This window comes from Pongo abelii, chromosome 4, assembly GCF_028885655.2.
Source record: "Pongo abelii isolate AG06213 chromosome 4, NHGRI_mPonAbe1-v2.0_pri, whole genome shotgun sequence".
NCBI lineage: Eukaryota > Metazoa > Chordata > Mammalia > Primates > Hominidae > Pongo > Pongo abelii.
In genome coordinates, this window is record NC_071989.2 from 156,543,807 (window position 1) to 156,561,190 (window position 17,384).

A 17,384-nucleotide genomic window follows, 5' to 3' on the forward strand; every position below is an offset into this window, starting at 1 on the left:
TTTAGGAACAGAAAATCTATTAGTCTAATACACAATATTAACAGAATAAAGGGCAAAACCACATGATTATCTTAATAGATGTTGAAAAATCACTTATTAAAATCCAGCACTCATTCAAGATGAAAACTCACACAAATATTATCAATAGAAGTAAGCTTCTTCAGTCTGATAAAGAACATCTGTGAAAAACCTATAACTAACATTATAATTAATGGTTAGAGAATGAATGCTTTGCCCTTAGGATTGAGAAGAAAGCAAAGGGTGGTTTACTGTCACCACTCCTATTCAACATTGTACTGGAGGTTCTTAGCCAGTATAAGGCAAAATTAATTAATTAATTAATTAAAGACACTTTTTATTGGAAATGAAACAACTGTCTTTAATTCCAAAACATGATACCATATATGAAAAGTTCTAAGGATCCACAAAAAGAAAAATTACTAGAACTAATGAATGAGTTTAGTAAGATTTCGGTGTGCAGGATTAATAATACAAAATTGTATTTCTATATACTAGCAATAAACAATTTGAAAATTAAAATATTAATTTCATTCACGATAGCATAAAAAATGTAGAAATGAATTTAACAAAATGAGTACAAGACTTATACGCTAAAAACTATAAAATGGTGCTGAGAAAAATAAAGATCCAAATAACTAGTGGGATAAATAGTCCATGTTCATAGATGAGAAAACTCAATATTGTTGAGATGGCAATTCTCCCAATATTAATCGATAAATTAAACATATTCCCAATCAAAATCTTGTCAGTCTTTCTTTTTGGTAGAAATAGAGCAGTTGATCCTACTAGTTATATAAAAAATATTGAGACACTTAACAGTAACTGAATTTAAATTTTGTTATAATGCAATAGTGATCATAACAGTGTGCTGTTATTTCAAGATAGGCATAAAGATTAGGGGAATAGAATTGAGATTACTTACTTTTATGGTCAGTTAATATTTAACCAACATGTCAAGATAATGCTGAGAAAATTGAATATAATTAATTTTAAAAAACAGTGTTTTATCTTCCACCATACACAAAAGTTAACTTAAATTTTATTTTGGTACTAAATGTAAAAGCTAAATATATAAAACTTCTCATGTAAAATATAGGAGGAAAAAATTCATGAACTTGGATAGGTAGAGTGACTTTAGATATAAAACCAAAAGCATAATCCATGAATACAAAATTAATAAACTGAAATTTATAAAAATTGCAAATTTGTGTGCTTCAAATGACAACAAGAAGTCAATGAAAAAGCAAGTCATAGACTGGGAGAAAAATAGTCACAACTTATATAGCAGGTAAGGACTTAAATCCACAAAATATATAAACCTCTTACAACCTGATTATAAGGAGACAACTCAATTAAGTATAGATATTACACCAAAGATATATGAATGGCTAATAAGCACATAACAAGATGCGCAACACCATTATTATTTAGGCAAATGCTAATTAAAACCACAATGGGGTATCACTACATGTACCCACTAGAATGATTATAATCACAAAGACAGAAAATACAAAATGTTGAGGGTGTGGAGAAACTGGAACACCTATAGACAGATCGGGGTAATATACAAGGTTACAGCCATATTGGAACACAGTTTGAGAGCTTCTTAAAATTTTAAAGAGATTGACCATGTGATCCAGAAAATTCAGTCCTAGGAATTCAGTGAAGTGAAAATACAGGTCCATAGAAAGTCAGGCATGTGAATATTTATAGCAGCAATGTTTTTAATAGTTCTAAACTAAAAACAATCCAAATGTCCAAATGTCCACTGGTGAATTGATAAACAAAAGGAGTATATTTATACAATGAAATATTATTCAACAATAAGAAGGGATGTGCTACTGACAATTTTGCAATATGGATGAACTTCAAAAACACTATGCAAAGTGAAAGAAGCTAGAATTAAACAATTACATATTTATAATTCCATTTATATGAAATGTCCAAAAAGGGCAAATTTAGAGAGTCAGAAAAAAGTTTAATGATTGCTTGAAGCTGGAGGTGGGAGCTGGATATACTGTACACAAGCACAGGGAAATCTCGTAGGGTGATGAAAATATTTTAAGACCAGGTTCTGACGATGGCTGTACAACTCTATTCATTTACTAAAAATCATTGAATCACTTTCAATGGGTGAATTTTATAGTATATAACTAATATCTCAATAAAGCTGTTTAGAATTTTATTTTTCAGTTCATATGATTGTAACTGCTTTGGAATGATTTATACATTACTATTATTTAATACAAGTTTTCCTAGACCTTCAGAAAAATAGATTATAAAGCTATTGGGACTGAGTTATTTTGGGGTGGGAATATCTCAGACCAATATATCAATTGGATTAATGTTTATTGACCTGTGTAACAAATGTAGTTATCTTATACTTTTTTGTAGTCATATATCCAATTTGGTTTTCAAATGTATTAGCATACTGATACTGATGAAATGCTTTCATCATATTAATGTCTCAATATTTATATGGTAGTTTTAAATTATCATTCCATATATTTTTACTTTTCATATTGCTTTTCTCTTTGGTCAGTCCTACTAGAAATTCTTTTATATCAGGTTGTTTGATAATATACTCTGTTGCTTTTGTTTTCTATGGTGTTAATTCCTGTTTCTTTATGTTTGTTCCTGTTCATTTTACAATGGGGTTGAGGAATACTTTATTCTTTAAATTTAATTTTTAAAAAATGTATGACAAATATATTTAAAGATATTAATAATTATATATCTCAAGATTTATACTTTAAGTATTTCTATTTATCATTATTTTCCAAACACTTCTTAATTTCTCTACCCCAATGTTTAGTAATAGATTATCTAATTTTCAAATATGTGGAACTTTTAAATATTTTATATTAGCTTTTAATTTTATTAAATTTTGGTCAGAGAATATAAATGATGTAGTATTGATTTTTGTTATTTCTTAAGACTTTGTGACCTAACAAATATTCTGCTTTTATGAATGTTTTATATATTCTTAAAAAAATGTTTATTTTCTGTTTCTTGGTTGTAGTTGTCTATAAAAATCTAATGGCTTAATATTCTTTTTTTTTTACTTAATATATAAATTTCTGAGAAGTGTTTGCTTAAATCTCTAACTCCAGTTATTGATGTATTTAATTCCATTACATTCTATTTGTTATTGTTTGACATATTTAAAGTCTATATTATTAGGTGAATATATGCTCATGATTGTTATACTTTCTTGTTCTTGTTCTTGTCATTTTTTACTTCATATATTGTCCTTCTTTGTCACTTATGATACATTTTTGGACTCAATTCTAATTTTTAAGTGTTAATATTGCTGCATATGCTCTCTTCTTCATTTTTGTCTTGTATATTTTTATTATCTTACTGGTTTGATACTTGCATGCCTTTTCGTTTTAATTTTTCTCAATACATGGATTCTTTTTTAAACATCCAATTACCAATTGTCTCTTAATTTGTAGGTTTAGCACACTTACATTTATTGTTATTTCTGTTATAGTAAGACTTGGTTCTTTCATTTTCAAAATATTTTCAGTTACTATACTTAGTAGTTTCTTCTTTCTAGCTTTTTTTGGGTGATTTATTTTTGTTCTTATTATGACTATCCCTAAACAAATCGCCATACTTTTGATTATTTATTCTATTGCTAATATCTGTGTCTATTGTCAATATCTTTGTCTTCTCCCCAAATGTATGTTAATCTACTCTCCATATATTTTCTGTAAATACAATTTTGTTATTAACTTGATTTTAGCTTAAAATTCTTATTGCTTTTCTCTTTTATTCTTTTTTTGTTAATTATATAAATTGTTCCTTTCTTCAGATTTTTTTTCTATATTTATTTCCTTCTTTCTTTTGGAGACTTCTAATTCTATTTTAAATGTTATTTAGCTTTTCCTTTTTTTAGAAAAATTGTTTCTTATTTCCATTGCCTTCTAGGAGAATTCCTTGATCTGATCATCTGATTCACAAGTTCATTATTTATTTGCACCTATCCCATCTTTATTCTTTATACTGCTAGATTTATTATCATTTGAATATTTTCCATATTCAAAATTTCCACTTTGTTCTTCCTTTATAACTTCTTTCTTGTTATTGTTTTACATTTGTTTATGCAGATATCTTCTCTTATCTCTCCATAACATAGTTAGACTTGATAAAATATTTTTCTACCCATTCCAATATTTCTACTTCAATTGATACATGTTATTTAGTATATTCTACTTTTTACTTGTCAGATATACAGATATTTTTATTGTAATATTCCATGATGGCTGTATTTATTTTTTCTGCTAAATTCAGTTAGGTAATATTCAATGTCAAGCTTCAGTCTGTAGCCCTTCTGGTGAGTATAAGGATAGAAAAAGGGATAAGACCCAGTGCTGGAGGTTCTGAATCCCCTCTTTTCCACTCCAGCTTGCTGCCACTTCACCAGGTCAGGAATCCATCTGTAAGGTCTCAGGCATTGTCAACATTAGGAAGAGGTGTTTTCTGTAGGTTGTGATCCACCACCTAGGGGTTTGGAGGGGAAGGAGGTGGAGTCATAAATCCTTGTGCCTGTTTTCATCATCCCCCAGCTGGCCTTTTGACTTGCTCTGTCATTCCCCTGTCTACATCTGTGACCTAGTTAGTACGTTGCTGTTGATTTTCTGGTGAAGGGGGATAGTAGTGATTGTTTTGAGTTAATTACTTTGATCTATAATTTCCCTATGCTTCTGTAGTTTCTTCAGGAATGATTTTTGAGAGAAAACCAATAGCCATCCTGCTTTTTCTTTATGCTTCGGTCAGATTTCCCTTCTTTCTGTCCATTCCTTAAAAAGGACAGTCTAGTTTCCACCACAAATCCTTTGCAATTGCCGTTCTCTATGCCTAGAATGTTCTTCCCTCAAATATTTAGTGGTTGACACAGCCTCATTAATCTCATGTTACCTCAAATGTCACCTTTGCAGAAAGACATTTTTTTGCCACTATATCTAAAATAGTCCCCATTCTGGTCACTATTGTATTTTTCTGTTTATTTTCGAAAGCACTTACTATAATCTATAGTTGTTGTGCATATCTGTCTCTTTCTATCAGAATGTAAGCTCCTTAGAATATGTATTCCATTTTTTTCTCTCTCTCTCTTTTTTATTTTATATTTTCTGTGGCAGCTTCACAGTCCAGAAGAGTGCTAAAATGTAGTTAATATGTAATAAATTTTGTGGAATAAATGAACAAATGAATGAATGAAATAACTTATATGGCCACTGCTTATCTTATTTTCAATCTATTTTTAAGTTCTTTCTAAACATATGAATAGTGGAGTATGTTCTTTAGCTTTTCTTTTCTATTTTCAGTTCTTTTCCTTCTAGATAAGAGTTTCTCAACCTGATCTTCTGTATCCTACTTTTATTCTTTATATTGTGTGACATACTGATACATCATAGGTCTACATTCTAAGTGTTTCATATTTATCATTAAAATGTCTTTATTTTGACAATGATAACATGAAATTGTATTTTGCAATGTGATATTCTAAAGAAAAATTATCCAGTTTTATTATTTGGTTTTCGGTAAAAGTTAAAGTCAAGTTAACTCTACATCTTTTTTAGCTAGGTTATGTCACAATAATAAGTTGCCAAATAATGTTTCATAAGAATTCACTTGATGATCCTTATTGCAAATCTGGAATGTAGGTAGGGTGTGAATTTCCATTTTTCTGATGAGGAAAGTGAGGTGCAAAGAGGTGAAGTGAGTGGGTGGCAGTTCTGAGACTTGAACACTAGTCTTCAGTTATTACTTTGTGCATTTGTTTTTCTTTACCATCAGGTTTGTTCCTAAGTGTATGTCACATTATTAGAATAGAGATTTGGGCTTTCTCCTGCCATACCTAAAAGATGTTTAGTTTTCTTGGCTTGTCAGTAGAGAAAACATTGAAAATAACAACAACAACAACAACAATAAATGGTTCTGTGGCAGGCACTGTTCCAAGTGCTATACATGATTTAACATATTTAAATCCCTATGTAGTCCTGAAAGTTTGACAAAATTATAACCATTTTGCACATGAGGACACTAAAGCATAGAGGTGTTAAATAACTTGTCCAAGTCCCATAGCTTAAGTGGTAGACTTAGAAATATGAAACAAGCAATCCTGCTCTTAATTACTATTCTAATCTATAATAATAGAAACTTTACTGTAGTTTATAGTTTACTTAGAGCTTTCATATCCATAATCTACTGGGCCTCACTACTACTCTGTGGAGAAGGCAGGCAGGATTGGACAGATGAACAGTATGCCAAGTTTCAGAGTGGTGACTTGGCCTACTTCACCCAGACAGCAAGTGGTTGAAGTAATACTGAAATTCTTTCTTTTGAAATCTGATTTTATCTCTGTTCTTGGATCATGTTTTATTGCCCATAAATTTATTAGCTCACTAAAGCCTTTATGATATGTTTTTCTTCTCCAGCAATTTACATTATTGTGGGCTGAAAATGTTAATCTATTTATACATCTAAGGACTATTTTGTTTCTTATATTTTGACGTTCCTTGATCATGTCTTTTGCAGCTGAATTGTGATGATCTTAAAAAAGGAGAAAGAGATGGGGATTTTATCTGTCCTGATTTTTATGAAGCTGTTTGTGGCACAGATGGGAAAACATATGGCAACAGATGTGCACTGTGTGCTGAGAATGCGTGAGTATTCTCTGAAGTAGGCTTTCTCCCTAAAACATGTTCTCTCTATAATTACATGACACAGTTTTTCCTACAGTCTTTAAGCTAACAATTCATCATGTGGGAGTTAGCCCTTCCTAAATTATTAGTACCACTTCTTTTACTACTCTTAAGACAAATAAATGTGTATAGCGTAACACTTTATATTTTACAAAGCACTTTTATGTATGATTTATCAGATGGTTATCACTTTATGAAGTAGACAGGATAGGGAGATTATAGATTATATGTTCATAATCTATAAAATGTTATAGATTTTATATTTAAAATGTATAATAAAATATAGCTTTAATATAATAAAACATTTAATATTATAATAAAATATAGATTTACTATTTTATAATCTATAAGATATAGATTATATGATTATAATATATAACAGATTATATATTTATTTAGACACACATACATACATATATACATATATATACATACACACATCTATCTTCTATCTATCCATCATCTATCATCTATTTGTTTATCTATGTGTATACTCTTTTTCACAGAGAATTATTTCATCATCAAATTATGTTTATTAAGTGCTTAATAATTTGTAATATTAGAGTAGATAATTGGGACTTTCAATATTAAATTTCTTCCCATCTCTCAACATTTACCAAATAGCTAAGGTATCTTACTGTCCTATATCTTGTCCCTGTTTTGTTCTTTCTCTACCCTCAGTGCTAGATTTGGTTATCAATTGTGTCTTCACCAACAAGATGACATACCTGCTTGGCAGGTTCCGGCTTGTGATCTCAATCTTGAATTGTCTGGTCTTAAGATTTTGCAAATATGAAAACCAAGGCTAATGAGGGATATTATAATTATTCACTTTTTGAGATCCTGCAAGCTTTAGCTCTCCTTGCAATAAATATTTTCAGCAAAATAAAACTGCATTAAAACACTCTCATCCTTTGCAGGATGGTATTTTCAGAAATTCACTTTAAAATTATGTTCTCAACTCTCACCAAGGGTCAACATAGAGAAACAGAAAGCAAACGTAGATATATGAAGAACACACAGATTTTTATCAGATACATATTGTGTAGCACAAGTATGAGCATGCTATATATTTAATTCTTACTGTGTCTTATATGGGGAATCCCATTATAAATATTTAAATTTCTGGTCCAGGTGAAAGTTTCTCTCCCCTAATTTCTGGTATATTTCTTTGTTCTATGTACTTTGTACTATGCGATGAGAATCATACTTGTCCTTGTGTTGTTTTCCTTGCAGCTCTAGCTGCTAGGAAGCTCTACAATAAAATTGAAAATTTGATTTTTATAGTGCCCCTCAGCTGATATCCTTTGAAACAACTTTTTTCTTATCACTTTTAAATACTTAGTTTTTTTCTTTATATTGTTTTTACTAAATTTTTATTGTTTTACAGATGTTATCATTGTAATCTGCTTTAACTTTTTACAAATTAGGAAATATGTCTTACATTTACGGTTCTGTGTTTTCAGATATACTTTAAAGGTCTACGAGACTGAACAAAATTAATTATCAAGACTTTATGTACTTTCTATGAAAAATAAAATACTAGTCTTTATAACCCAAATAAAGAGTAGTATAGTGGGATGTTAGATAATACAAATTTGACTTTGTTTATTTAAAACAACAAAGTTCCTTGGGGGCTGAGGGGTATCTATTATCCAGTTACAAGCTTTACTTTTTCCCATCTTCTTATGTGGATCCCTCCTCTAAACAAAGGTTAAAAAAAGATTTCTATAAATAATATTTACAAGTCTGAATCTTTACCATCTCTTCCATGTTAACTACATTTCTTTGACTTGAAGTTATAAACAGTGACTTTTATTAGAAAAAGTAATAAAATAATACTATGTGGCAGCTGTTTTCGGGAGTAAAGGAGAATGACAATGCAAGGTAGAGCAGTTAGGTTTGAATGGTGGAAAGTTCTGTGATATTAAACTGCTGTGTCTACTAACTTTTGATTCTAGGAAAACCGGGTCCCAGATTGGTGTAAAAAGTGAAGGGGAATGTAAGAGCAGTAATCCAGAGCAGGTGAGGTCAAATGTCAGCGTGATGGGAAATACTGGGAGGCTAACTTCAAATAGGAAGTAGGTGCTCTCCTCTTCCTTCTTAGGTGGGAGCCTTGGAAGGAAGTAATTCTTGCTTTATGTGAAATGGAATACCCAGTACTGCCCACTAATATGAAAAAGCTAATTATAGTCTCTGAAACTGGATCAGATTACTTTGGTGGTTAGATCTTTCAATCTATTTCTGCTTTCTATAAAAAAAAAAAAAAAAAAAAGAAGAAGAAGAAATAAAAAGGAAACTACATGTGTAGTAGAAAGGGCACAACACTTCAGTCACTTAGCCTGAGTTAAAACCCCAGCAGTGTCACTTGCTGTTCGGAGACCTTGGACAAATTACTTAACCTAAAATGAGATTTGAACTAAATAGATTTTTTTTCTATGATACAATTTTGTGAGCCTGTGATGGCAGAGGAAGCGGAAGGAAGAAAGGATCTCATGCATGTCACACTTGTCTTTTTCCAGGTGAATGATTTTCCTAATTTTCAAGGTCTGATGCCCCTTTTATAAGCTTCCAGAGCACCTGAGGTTACTTCCACCAAGTCATTTAGCATCATGCAATTTTAAATGTCTCTTTTTTATCACATAGGAGATTGGGAGCAAGTTGATGGCAAGGACTGTGCTCTGTCTGAGTTCTGGCACATAGTAGGTTATCTGTTTACTAAATAAATGAATAAACAAGTAAAAAAGTTTTATATTTAACCACATGAATTATCGAGTACTTACTGAGCTACATCTACACAGCTGGTACTGCTCTAAGTGGCCCATAGCAATGTCAGCGGGACTGAGTTCTATAAAATTTCTGAAAACAGTGTTGTCAGCATTACAGTCTTGGTAAGTTTCAAGTTCTTTTCCCGGTTCTTCAGGATGTATGCAGTGCTTTTCGGCCCTTTGTTAAAGATGGAAGACTTGGATGCACAAGGGAAAATGATCCTGTTCTTGGTCCTGATGGGAAGACGCATGGCAATAAGTGTGCGATGTGTGCTGAGCTGTTGTAAGTAGCATCATCCCCTGGTGGACTTCATGACGATGCATTTGGTTGCTGTCCTGAGAATCACTCTGCAGAGAGATAAAATCCTTTTCATGAAGCACGCAATTCTTTGTCTTTACAATGTGAAACAGCCTTTCTCACAGAAAGGCTTCTTTTCTTTTTCTTCTTATCATTGATTGAAGTTTCTTAAAAGGAGAGAATAAGGTGGTCATGTTAGTTATTAAATTCAAGACTCTTATTTCTTTTAAATTACAGTAATTTGAAAATGCATAGTGTTTTATAAGGCACAATATTTTAAAATTTAGAAATCACTTTCATATGGAATGATCTAGGTCAGTCGTTTGACATCCGTTGCTTCATTTGGGCATATGTAGAGACCCTTCCTGAGTAATGTGAGGCTAATTAAAATAATAATAGTAATAATGCCATGTGTCTGAATCTATTTATTAGCTTAAAAAGTGGAACGCGGATCATTATGAAAGGAAGGACTATTGGGTTAATCTTTATCTGAGTGCCTGGCAGTGCTTGGGCATTAAAGACACAGATGTGGATAAGATCTAATTAGTCTTTCATATTCTGGCTGTTAAACAAGGTTTAGACTCTCTAATTCATGTGCCAACAAGCCTTAAATTGCTATATTTACATCACTGGAACTTTAAAATCAGGACAGAGATTTAACTGATTAGCAAACGTCACACCTGCCTTTGAAAATTACAGTTAGTCCTTGTAGAATTCAAGGACATGTCCAATCAGGTTTACAAAACGGTGATGATAACTGGTTTCCAGACAGGAAATCAGCCTGATTTCCACTTTCTTATCTAGGAAACATGTTCTCTCAATGTTGAAATCTGCCCTAATTCTGTGGGGTTTTTTTTTTTCTTTTTATGCATTATGTGAAAAGGGGAATTTGACCTCTCTTAACTCCTGGTTTCTTACTCTGTGGAACTGAGATAGCCACACCTATCTCCAGAATGAGACGCTAATCAAATGATAGATGTGAAAGGGCTTAAATCTCAATTCAAATGTAGCTTTCATTAACAACTTAGTACTTTTACATGAAAGCAAACAAATACTTTACAAGGTATACAAAGTTATACTTAAGGGTGTGGATGGCAATGTCTCAAATGCTCAGTTTGGTTTCACCCTTGTCACAGCATTATTTTAAAGCTCTTGGTTCTGCCTGTTAAAGGGAATTTTCCTGACAATCTTCTGTTTGTCAATCAAGGTGTCACACCCATTCAGTTTTACAGAACAAAGCTTCTAATTGACTGTCAGTGAGTCAGTTTCACACCCTTTCTTACTATAGGCAAGAAAGCTAATTTACAGAAAGCAAGTTTCCCAGATCCACTGTTGCCAGCTTTCTTTCTTTCCTTATCTTTGGCAATTTCTCTGGCTCAGGCATTGAAGATGGAAATGCTTGTCTCCTGTAAGTGGATCATTTTCAGAAATTCCTAGCAGAGGATATGAAAGTGTTTAGCACAGGCCTGAGGATACTGAAAATATGATTGAGTCATAAACTGACCAACTATTTACTTTTCTTAACAGTTTAAAAGAAGCTGAAAATGCCAAGCAAGAGGGTGAAACTAGAATCCGACGAAATGCTGAAAAGGTAAAATGACTCACCAACACAATTTTGTTCTTGTGGCCATAAATATTAACAAATTTATGCCTAAACCTTTGAGTAATGAAATAAAGTCATTGTCTTTTATTATTATATAGATACTTTTCTTAATATCAAAATTCCCCAAATTGACTATTCCTAGAATATTAATCATTAGATTCAGATTTAAAACAGCATTTCCTACTTAAGGCCCAAAATGTGCAATTTCCACCTGTGTTTCTCCAGTCCTCTAGCCCCCAAGAGAAGACATAAGATAGAAAGTTTATACAAACCAAATTCTGCTTAATTTCTAGCAGCCTTCTTTTTGGTTTAGTGTAAACCCATTTTACTCTGAATAAATTGTTTAAAAATGGCAATGTAATATAAATTAAACAGGAATAATTTTAAAATAGTGAGAGTGTTTTAAACACTATATCCACTAGTGCATTTTATGTGTAATTAAATTGACACAAGTTGAAGTTATTCACTTTGCCATTGTGATTATTCTGTTCAGAAAAACCTACATTTACAAAGGTCTTGGTTCTGCTTAAAAAAAAAAGACAAATTTTTAGATTGTGTTTTAAAAAATATCCTTAAAATTATTTTTTTGAAATTACTTGATAATTTAATTATTCAATCTAGTATAAAAAGTTTTGAATAAGCACTTCAGGTAATGCAGCCTGGATTTCTTAAATCACCTACTTTCAATGAGAGGGATAGCAGTTTCTTTGCTAAATGGCTAACCTTTTGTTGAGAAGTCAGAACGCCTGAGTTTTAGCCTTGGTTTTGCCATGCTCTGGGTGTGGGAGACTAAGTAAATAATCATCCTGGGCCTTAGTTTTCTTGTCAGCAATGTAAAGAGGTTGAATAAATGACCTGAATTTTACCTTCCTGTTGGACTGTGATTCTACATCCTGCACACTTTTGTGCTAATGCAAGTGCACTCCTTTTGGCAGATCGTAGGGCTTATGTTTTCCTAAAGGAAGAAACAAGCCCACCTTTTGGTAGTCAAGAGCTAGCCCTTCAGTTCATAATGCTTATTTAATGAAGCAAAGCTCTCAACCTATATAGGGTATTAAAGGTTTACATTTAGGAAAACTAAGTATTCAGAACCATCTACAGTTTACCATTTACACTTGCCAAGGATTGAAAAGGAATTCTTTTGTGGTGGTTGTTAAATTTCAGTCTAAAACTTTGGGTCATCCTGTGATACTTAACATTTTATTACTTCATAAACACAGAGAGTTCTTCTCCTTTGTTTTTCATTAGATCTCTGTACTTCCCTCTTCCTCTCTGTGGCTAGGGTCATTGTTTTGGTGGGGTCACTGGGCATGATGGTGTGAATAGGACTGCTTTATTGTGATGGCTCAATATGTTCCCTATAATTAACTTGTCACTAGGTTGCATACGCAGTGTTTCTTCAGAATCTCCTTGGATGAATCACAACTTATAAACTGAAATTATTATTGTTTCTTTTATGAGAATCATTGAGCATTAATTTTTTATACCATGTTATGATTATCAGGTGACTGTCTTCTGCTTCTCTATTTCTAGATTGTTACAACCATGAGATTTGGAGCACGTCCATTGCTTCTCCAAAAATAAATATCTTCTTAATAGGAAGCAGTCAGGATTCTCTGTTAAAGCATCCCAATGGAATTTGAATTTTTTTTTAAAAAAACCAAAGAATGCTAGATCTAGAAAAGGTCCTACAGAGCATCTGTTCCAAAAACCTCATTGTAGAAGTAGTAACACAGTGGTTTCAAAGAAGAAGGGACTTTGGTGTGGTCTCCCAGTTGGGTGAGAGGCACAATCTAGTGGCCTAGGTCATTTGACTCCGAGCCATGCTCTTTATGCACATGTTTTCTTGCCTGAAATTGAATGACGAAGGTCACACAGTTGAAAAGAAAGTTACAGGCCAGGATTTTTTGTAGGTCATATTATAGTACTATATCTCACCACAAAATGTTTAATGACATAGAGATCCCCAAGCCTAGAGTAGCTTAGAGTATCATTTTTTTTGTGAAGTTTAGCCCTCATCACATAGTAGAGTTTTCAAAACACAGAAAGTAGCCTGAAAGTATTGAACCAAAGCATCAGGAAATCTGAAAACAAATCTTTCTTGGATTTTTCTTGGTGGGGGAAAGTCAGTCTTTTTTAGCTTTTCTAAATCAGTATCAGTCTTGATGATCTATCCGTCTAAAGTGAGGGTGAAAGGAAATTAGATCTACTCTCTCTCTACAATGTCAGAAATTATTATGGATAAAGAAGGCAGAATACACAAAAATTATCCACAGATCCATAGAGAAAATCAACTAAAGTAAGCATAACACTGTTGGATAACATCTTGTTTCTTTATACTTACAAACTTAGTTGGATTATTCTTGACTTGATCCATATTAAGTCACTTTTAGACATCTCATCTTCTCACAGCTTTTTTTCCTTTTTTGGTGTGATTTGGCTGCTGCATTTTGTTGTGTTTGTGCTGGAACCTCATGAAAGATATCCCCTGACCCCTACTGATTTGAAAGTTAAAAAGAAATACCTAGTTTTAATCCAAGAAAACTCTTGGTCAGCCTTATTTTTTCCGAGGCTCTTTTTTATCTTTTAATAAACATACCACACAACAGATACAAGTGCCAAGTAGTTGACAATATAATTACTATTTCTTAGTAATCCTCATTAATATGTTGTATGTATTTGCCAACTTCTAGACCTGATGTTTTGTGGTAATAAATCTATTATAAAGTTTCTAGATTAAAAAGTAGAAAAACAGTAAATAAAATTACTTGTTGGCTGGATGTGTTGGTTCACGCCTATAATTTCAACACGTTGGGAGGCCAAGGCAGGAAGATTACTTGAGCCAAGGAATTCAAGACCAGCCCGGGCCACATGATGAGATCCAGTCTCTACCAAAAAGGAAAAAATATAGCCGGGTGTGGTGGTGCATGTCTGTAGTCCCATTTAGTTAGGAAGCTGAGGTGGAAGGATCTCAGCCTAGAGGTTAGAGGCTTCAGTGAGCTATGATCATTCCCCTGCAATCCACCCTGCGCAATGCAGCAAAATCCTGTCTCAAAAAATAAAATATCCTGAAATGAAATGAAGTAAAATACATATAATTGTCTTTTCAAAGGATTTTTGCAAGGAATATGAAAAACAAGTGAGAAATGGAAGACTTTTTTGTACACGGGAGAGTGATCCAGTCCGTGGCCCTGACGGCAGGATGCATGGCAACAAATGTGCCCTGTGTGCTGAAATTTTGTGAGTATAGAAGCGGTTTTTTCAGAGTGATTCAAAGGGTGGGAGTGGAGATTGATTGGATTGATGAGTAAAAATAACTTTGAAAGGAAGCTTTGTTGTTGAGAACCATCTGGGCAGTTTTATGTCCTCCACAAATCATAATGCCACCTAGTGAGTAGGCGCTACTGATGTTTGTCTATTTCTGAAGAGAAACGGATTCCATTTTCCAGTTGAAATATTGACTTACAGCATACTTCTTAACATTCCCCTGTGACCGTGACCTACGTGAACCTCTTTGTGAACTAATTCTAGTATAGAATGGGCGTAAAAGCAGGTACCACGACTTCGATTGTTTTTCTTCAGTAATTATCCCATAGTAACAGTGTTGATGGAACACTCTTAGATACTTCAGGTTTATACATTAATTGGATTACTCATATCTTTTTATCTGGGACATATGACCTTGGGAGAAGGGCAAATCTCACAACATACAAATTATCACATTTATGAAAATGTCTTAGATGACATCTCATGACACTTTCGGCTTCTCTAGCTCTACAAGCCTTTTCCTGTGTCCTGTCCTATGCCAGTTCCTCCCAGTCTTGGCCAGCTGATGATGTCCCCTTCTCTTGTAGATTACATTTCAGATTATCTTTCCTTGGATAAGAACTCCTAAAGTCCTTCCCTAATTGAAATTAAATTCTCATAATCCTTAGTAATTGTCTTTTCTAACCACCATCACAGTTGGCAATTATACAATTATTTCTCCAAGTATTTGTTGACTTTCAGTCTTTTCTACCAGCCTCAAGAACTACAAGAGGGCAGGGTATGTGCTTGTATTATATACTCCTGCATGCCCAGGGCCCAGCAAATGCTTGCCCAAAAAACCATAATTACTCACTAAATGAATGAATGGAGATCTCCCACTCTCAAGAAGCTTAAGTTCAGTAGCAGAAATAAGCCATGGACATGTGCACGTATTTATATATTGCAAAATAGAATAAAAACTGCTGTGTAAGAGAAGACTATTCAGATACAAAAACATAGCAATAGACATAGTGCTCATTTGTATTTGGGAACTGGAATGTCTTCTTCAAAAAGGTAGAATTTAAGCTGAAGAGTTTTAAATTTCTTTTAAGAAAGGGAGATGAGAAAAAAGATCATTTAGTGGAAGGAAATCGTATAAAGGTGAAATTAAAGGGTTTTTTTGGGGGGATTTGAGATGTTTTTAAAGTGTTTGTACTAAAACTCAGGACAACTTGGATATTTTTCCATCTGTACCTAATGACTATTTTGTAACATGAAGATCGGAAGCATCTCTACTCATTTATTTTACTTTTTCCAGCAAGCGGCGTTTTTCAGAGGAAAACAGTAAAACAGATCAAAATTTGGGAAAAACCGAAGAAAAAACTAAAGTTAAAAGAGAAATTGTGGTGAGAATCAGTTTGATTAATCTAGTTACAACTTGTGTGTGTGTGTGGGGTGTGTGTGTGAGAGAGTGCATATTAGGTAGTATGCACTTTCAATATTGTTTAATATTTTCCACACTACTAGTAGGTTTACTGGAAACTAATTTATAGTTATTGTTTTATGAAACGTAGATTAAAAAATTATGGCATTACAATTTCTAGCTGTATATGGAGGAAATTAATCAAGTCACATTAATAATATAGTTTTGCACTCCTAAATGAAGGTGAAATATCAAAACATTGTCTGAATTCAAAGTGTGATATGTAGTCTTCGATGTGTGGTAGCTAATGTGAAGGTATTTATTTCAAAAACAATATCAATGTTGAATTTTAATGTGCTTCCCTTTAAATTATACTGTTCTCTGCTTTCTAAGCATCTTTTAACTAGTCACCTGTCTGTTTTTCTACTGCTACCCTCTTAGCTCAGACACTTAATAGTTTTCTTTTGCATTGATGTATTGGCATCGTACCTGGTCTGTACACTGTTGGTCTCCATCTTTCTCAATCTTCAAGATTTAATTCATCCTCCATGTTGTTTTCGTATTTCATAGAATATGAAAACAAAAACTATGGTTCCACGAGTCAGCAACGCTATAAAATTCCAATGTTTGAAGATATTCTAGAGTATATTCAGACCATTTCATTTCTTATAGAAACCCTAACTTATTTCTTACAGACAGTTTTCCAGACTTCTATGATGTGCAGTCAACAGTTCTCCTAAGTAAGCCACTCCATCAGGCCACCTTCTGCCAGTGTAACTCCATTTTCTTTCTTTCTCTTTTTCTTTTTCTTTTTTTTTTGAAGACAATTTCTTTCTTTTTTTTTTTCTCTGTCACCCAGGCTGGAGTGTAGTGGTGGGATCATGGCTCACTGCAGCCTTGACCTCCCACTCTCAAGCTATCCTCACACCTCAGCTTTCCAAAGTGCTAAGATTACAGGCATGAGCCACTACACCTAGCCTAAGCCTCATTTTGAACTGCTTTCTTCCCCTCGGTCCTGGGTTACCAAGGTCAAATATCTGTCAACTACTATTTTATCATTTATTTCCAATTTTATCCTTCCTTCCCTTTCTTCCTTTCCTTTCTCCTTTTTCTTTTTCTTCTATCTCTCTATTCTTTTTTCTCTTTTCCTCCCTCTCTCTCTTTCTCTCTTTTTTATAATATAATTACTGTTCTAACTTCAGTCCCTAGTCAATCAAATCCTCCACACATCTGGTTGATAACCTTTGTAAAACAAAGATTTGATTTTACCATTTTCTGCTATAAACATTTATAATTTTCCCATTGCCTAAAA

At 33.0% G+C, this 17,384-nt stretch overlaps 1 protein-coding gene across 1 annotated transcript in view; it reads left to right on the forward strand.

Annotated features, from left to right (window-relative positions):
- SPINK5 (serine peptidase inhibitor Kazal type 5) overlaps nt 1-17,384 on the forward strand; it is a 73,896-nt gene that overhangs the window by 16,017 nt on the left and 40,495 nt on the right. Inside the window, exons 5-10 of the mRNA XM_002816050.3 lie at nt 6,568-6,695; nt 8,696-8,759; nt 9,658-9,785; nt 11,328-11,391; nt 14,516-14,643; nt 15,968-16,055. Coding sequence (XP_002816096.2) covers nt 6,568-6,695; nt 8,696-8,759; nt 9,658-9,785; nt 11,328-11,391; nt 14,516-14,643; nt 15,968-16,055 — 600 coding nt within the window. The remainder of the gene's footprint in view (nt 1-6,567; nt 6,696-8,695; nt 8,760-9,657; nt 9,786-11,327; nt 11,392-14,515; nt 14,644-15,967; nt 16,056-17,384) is intronic.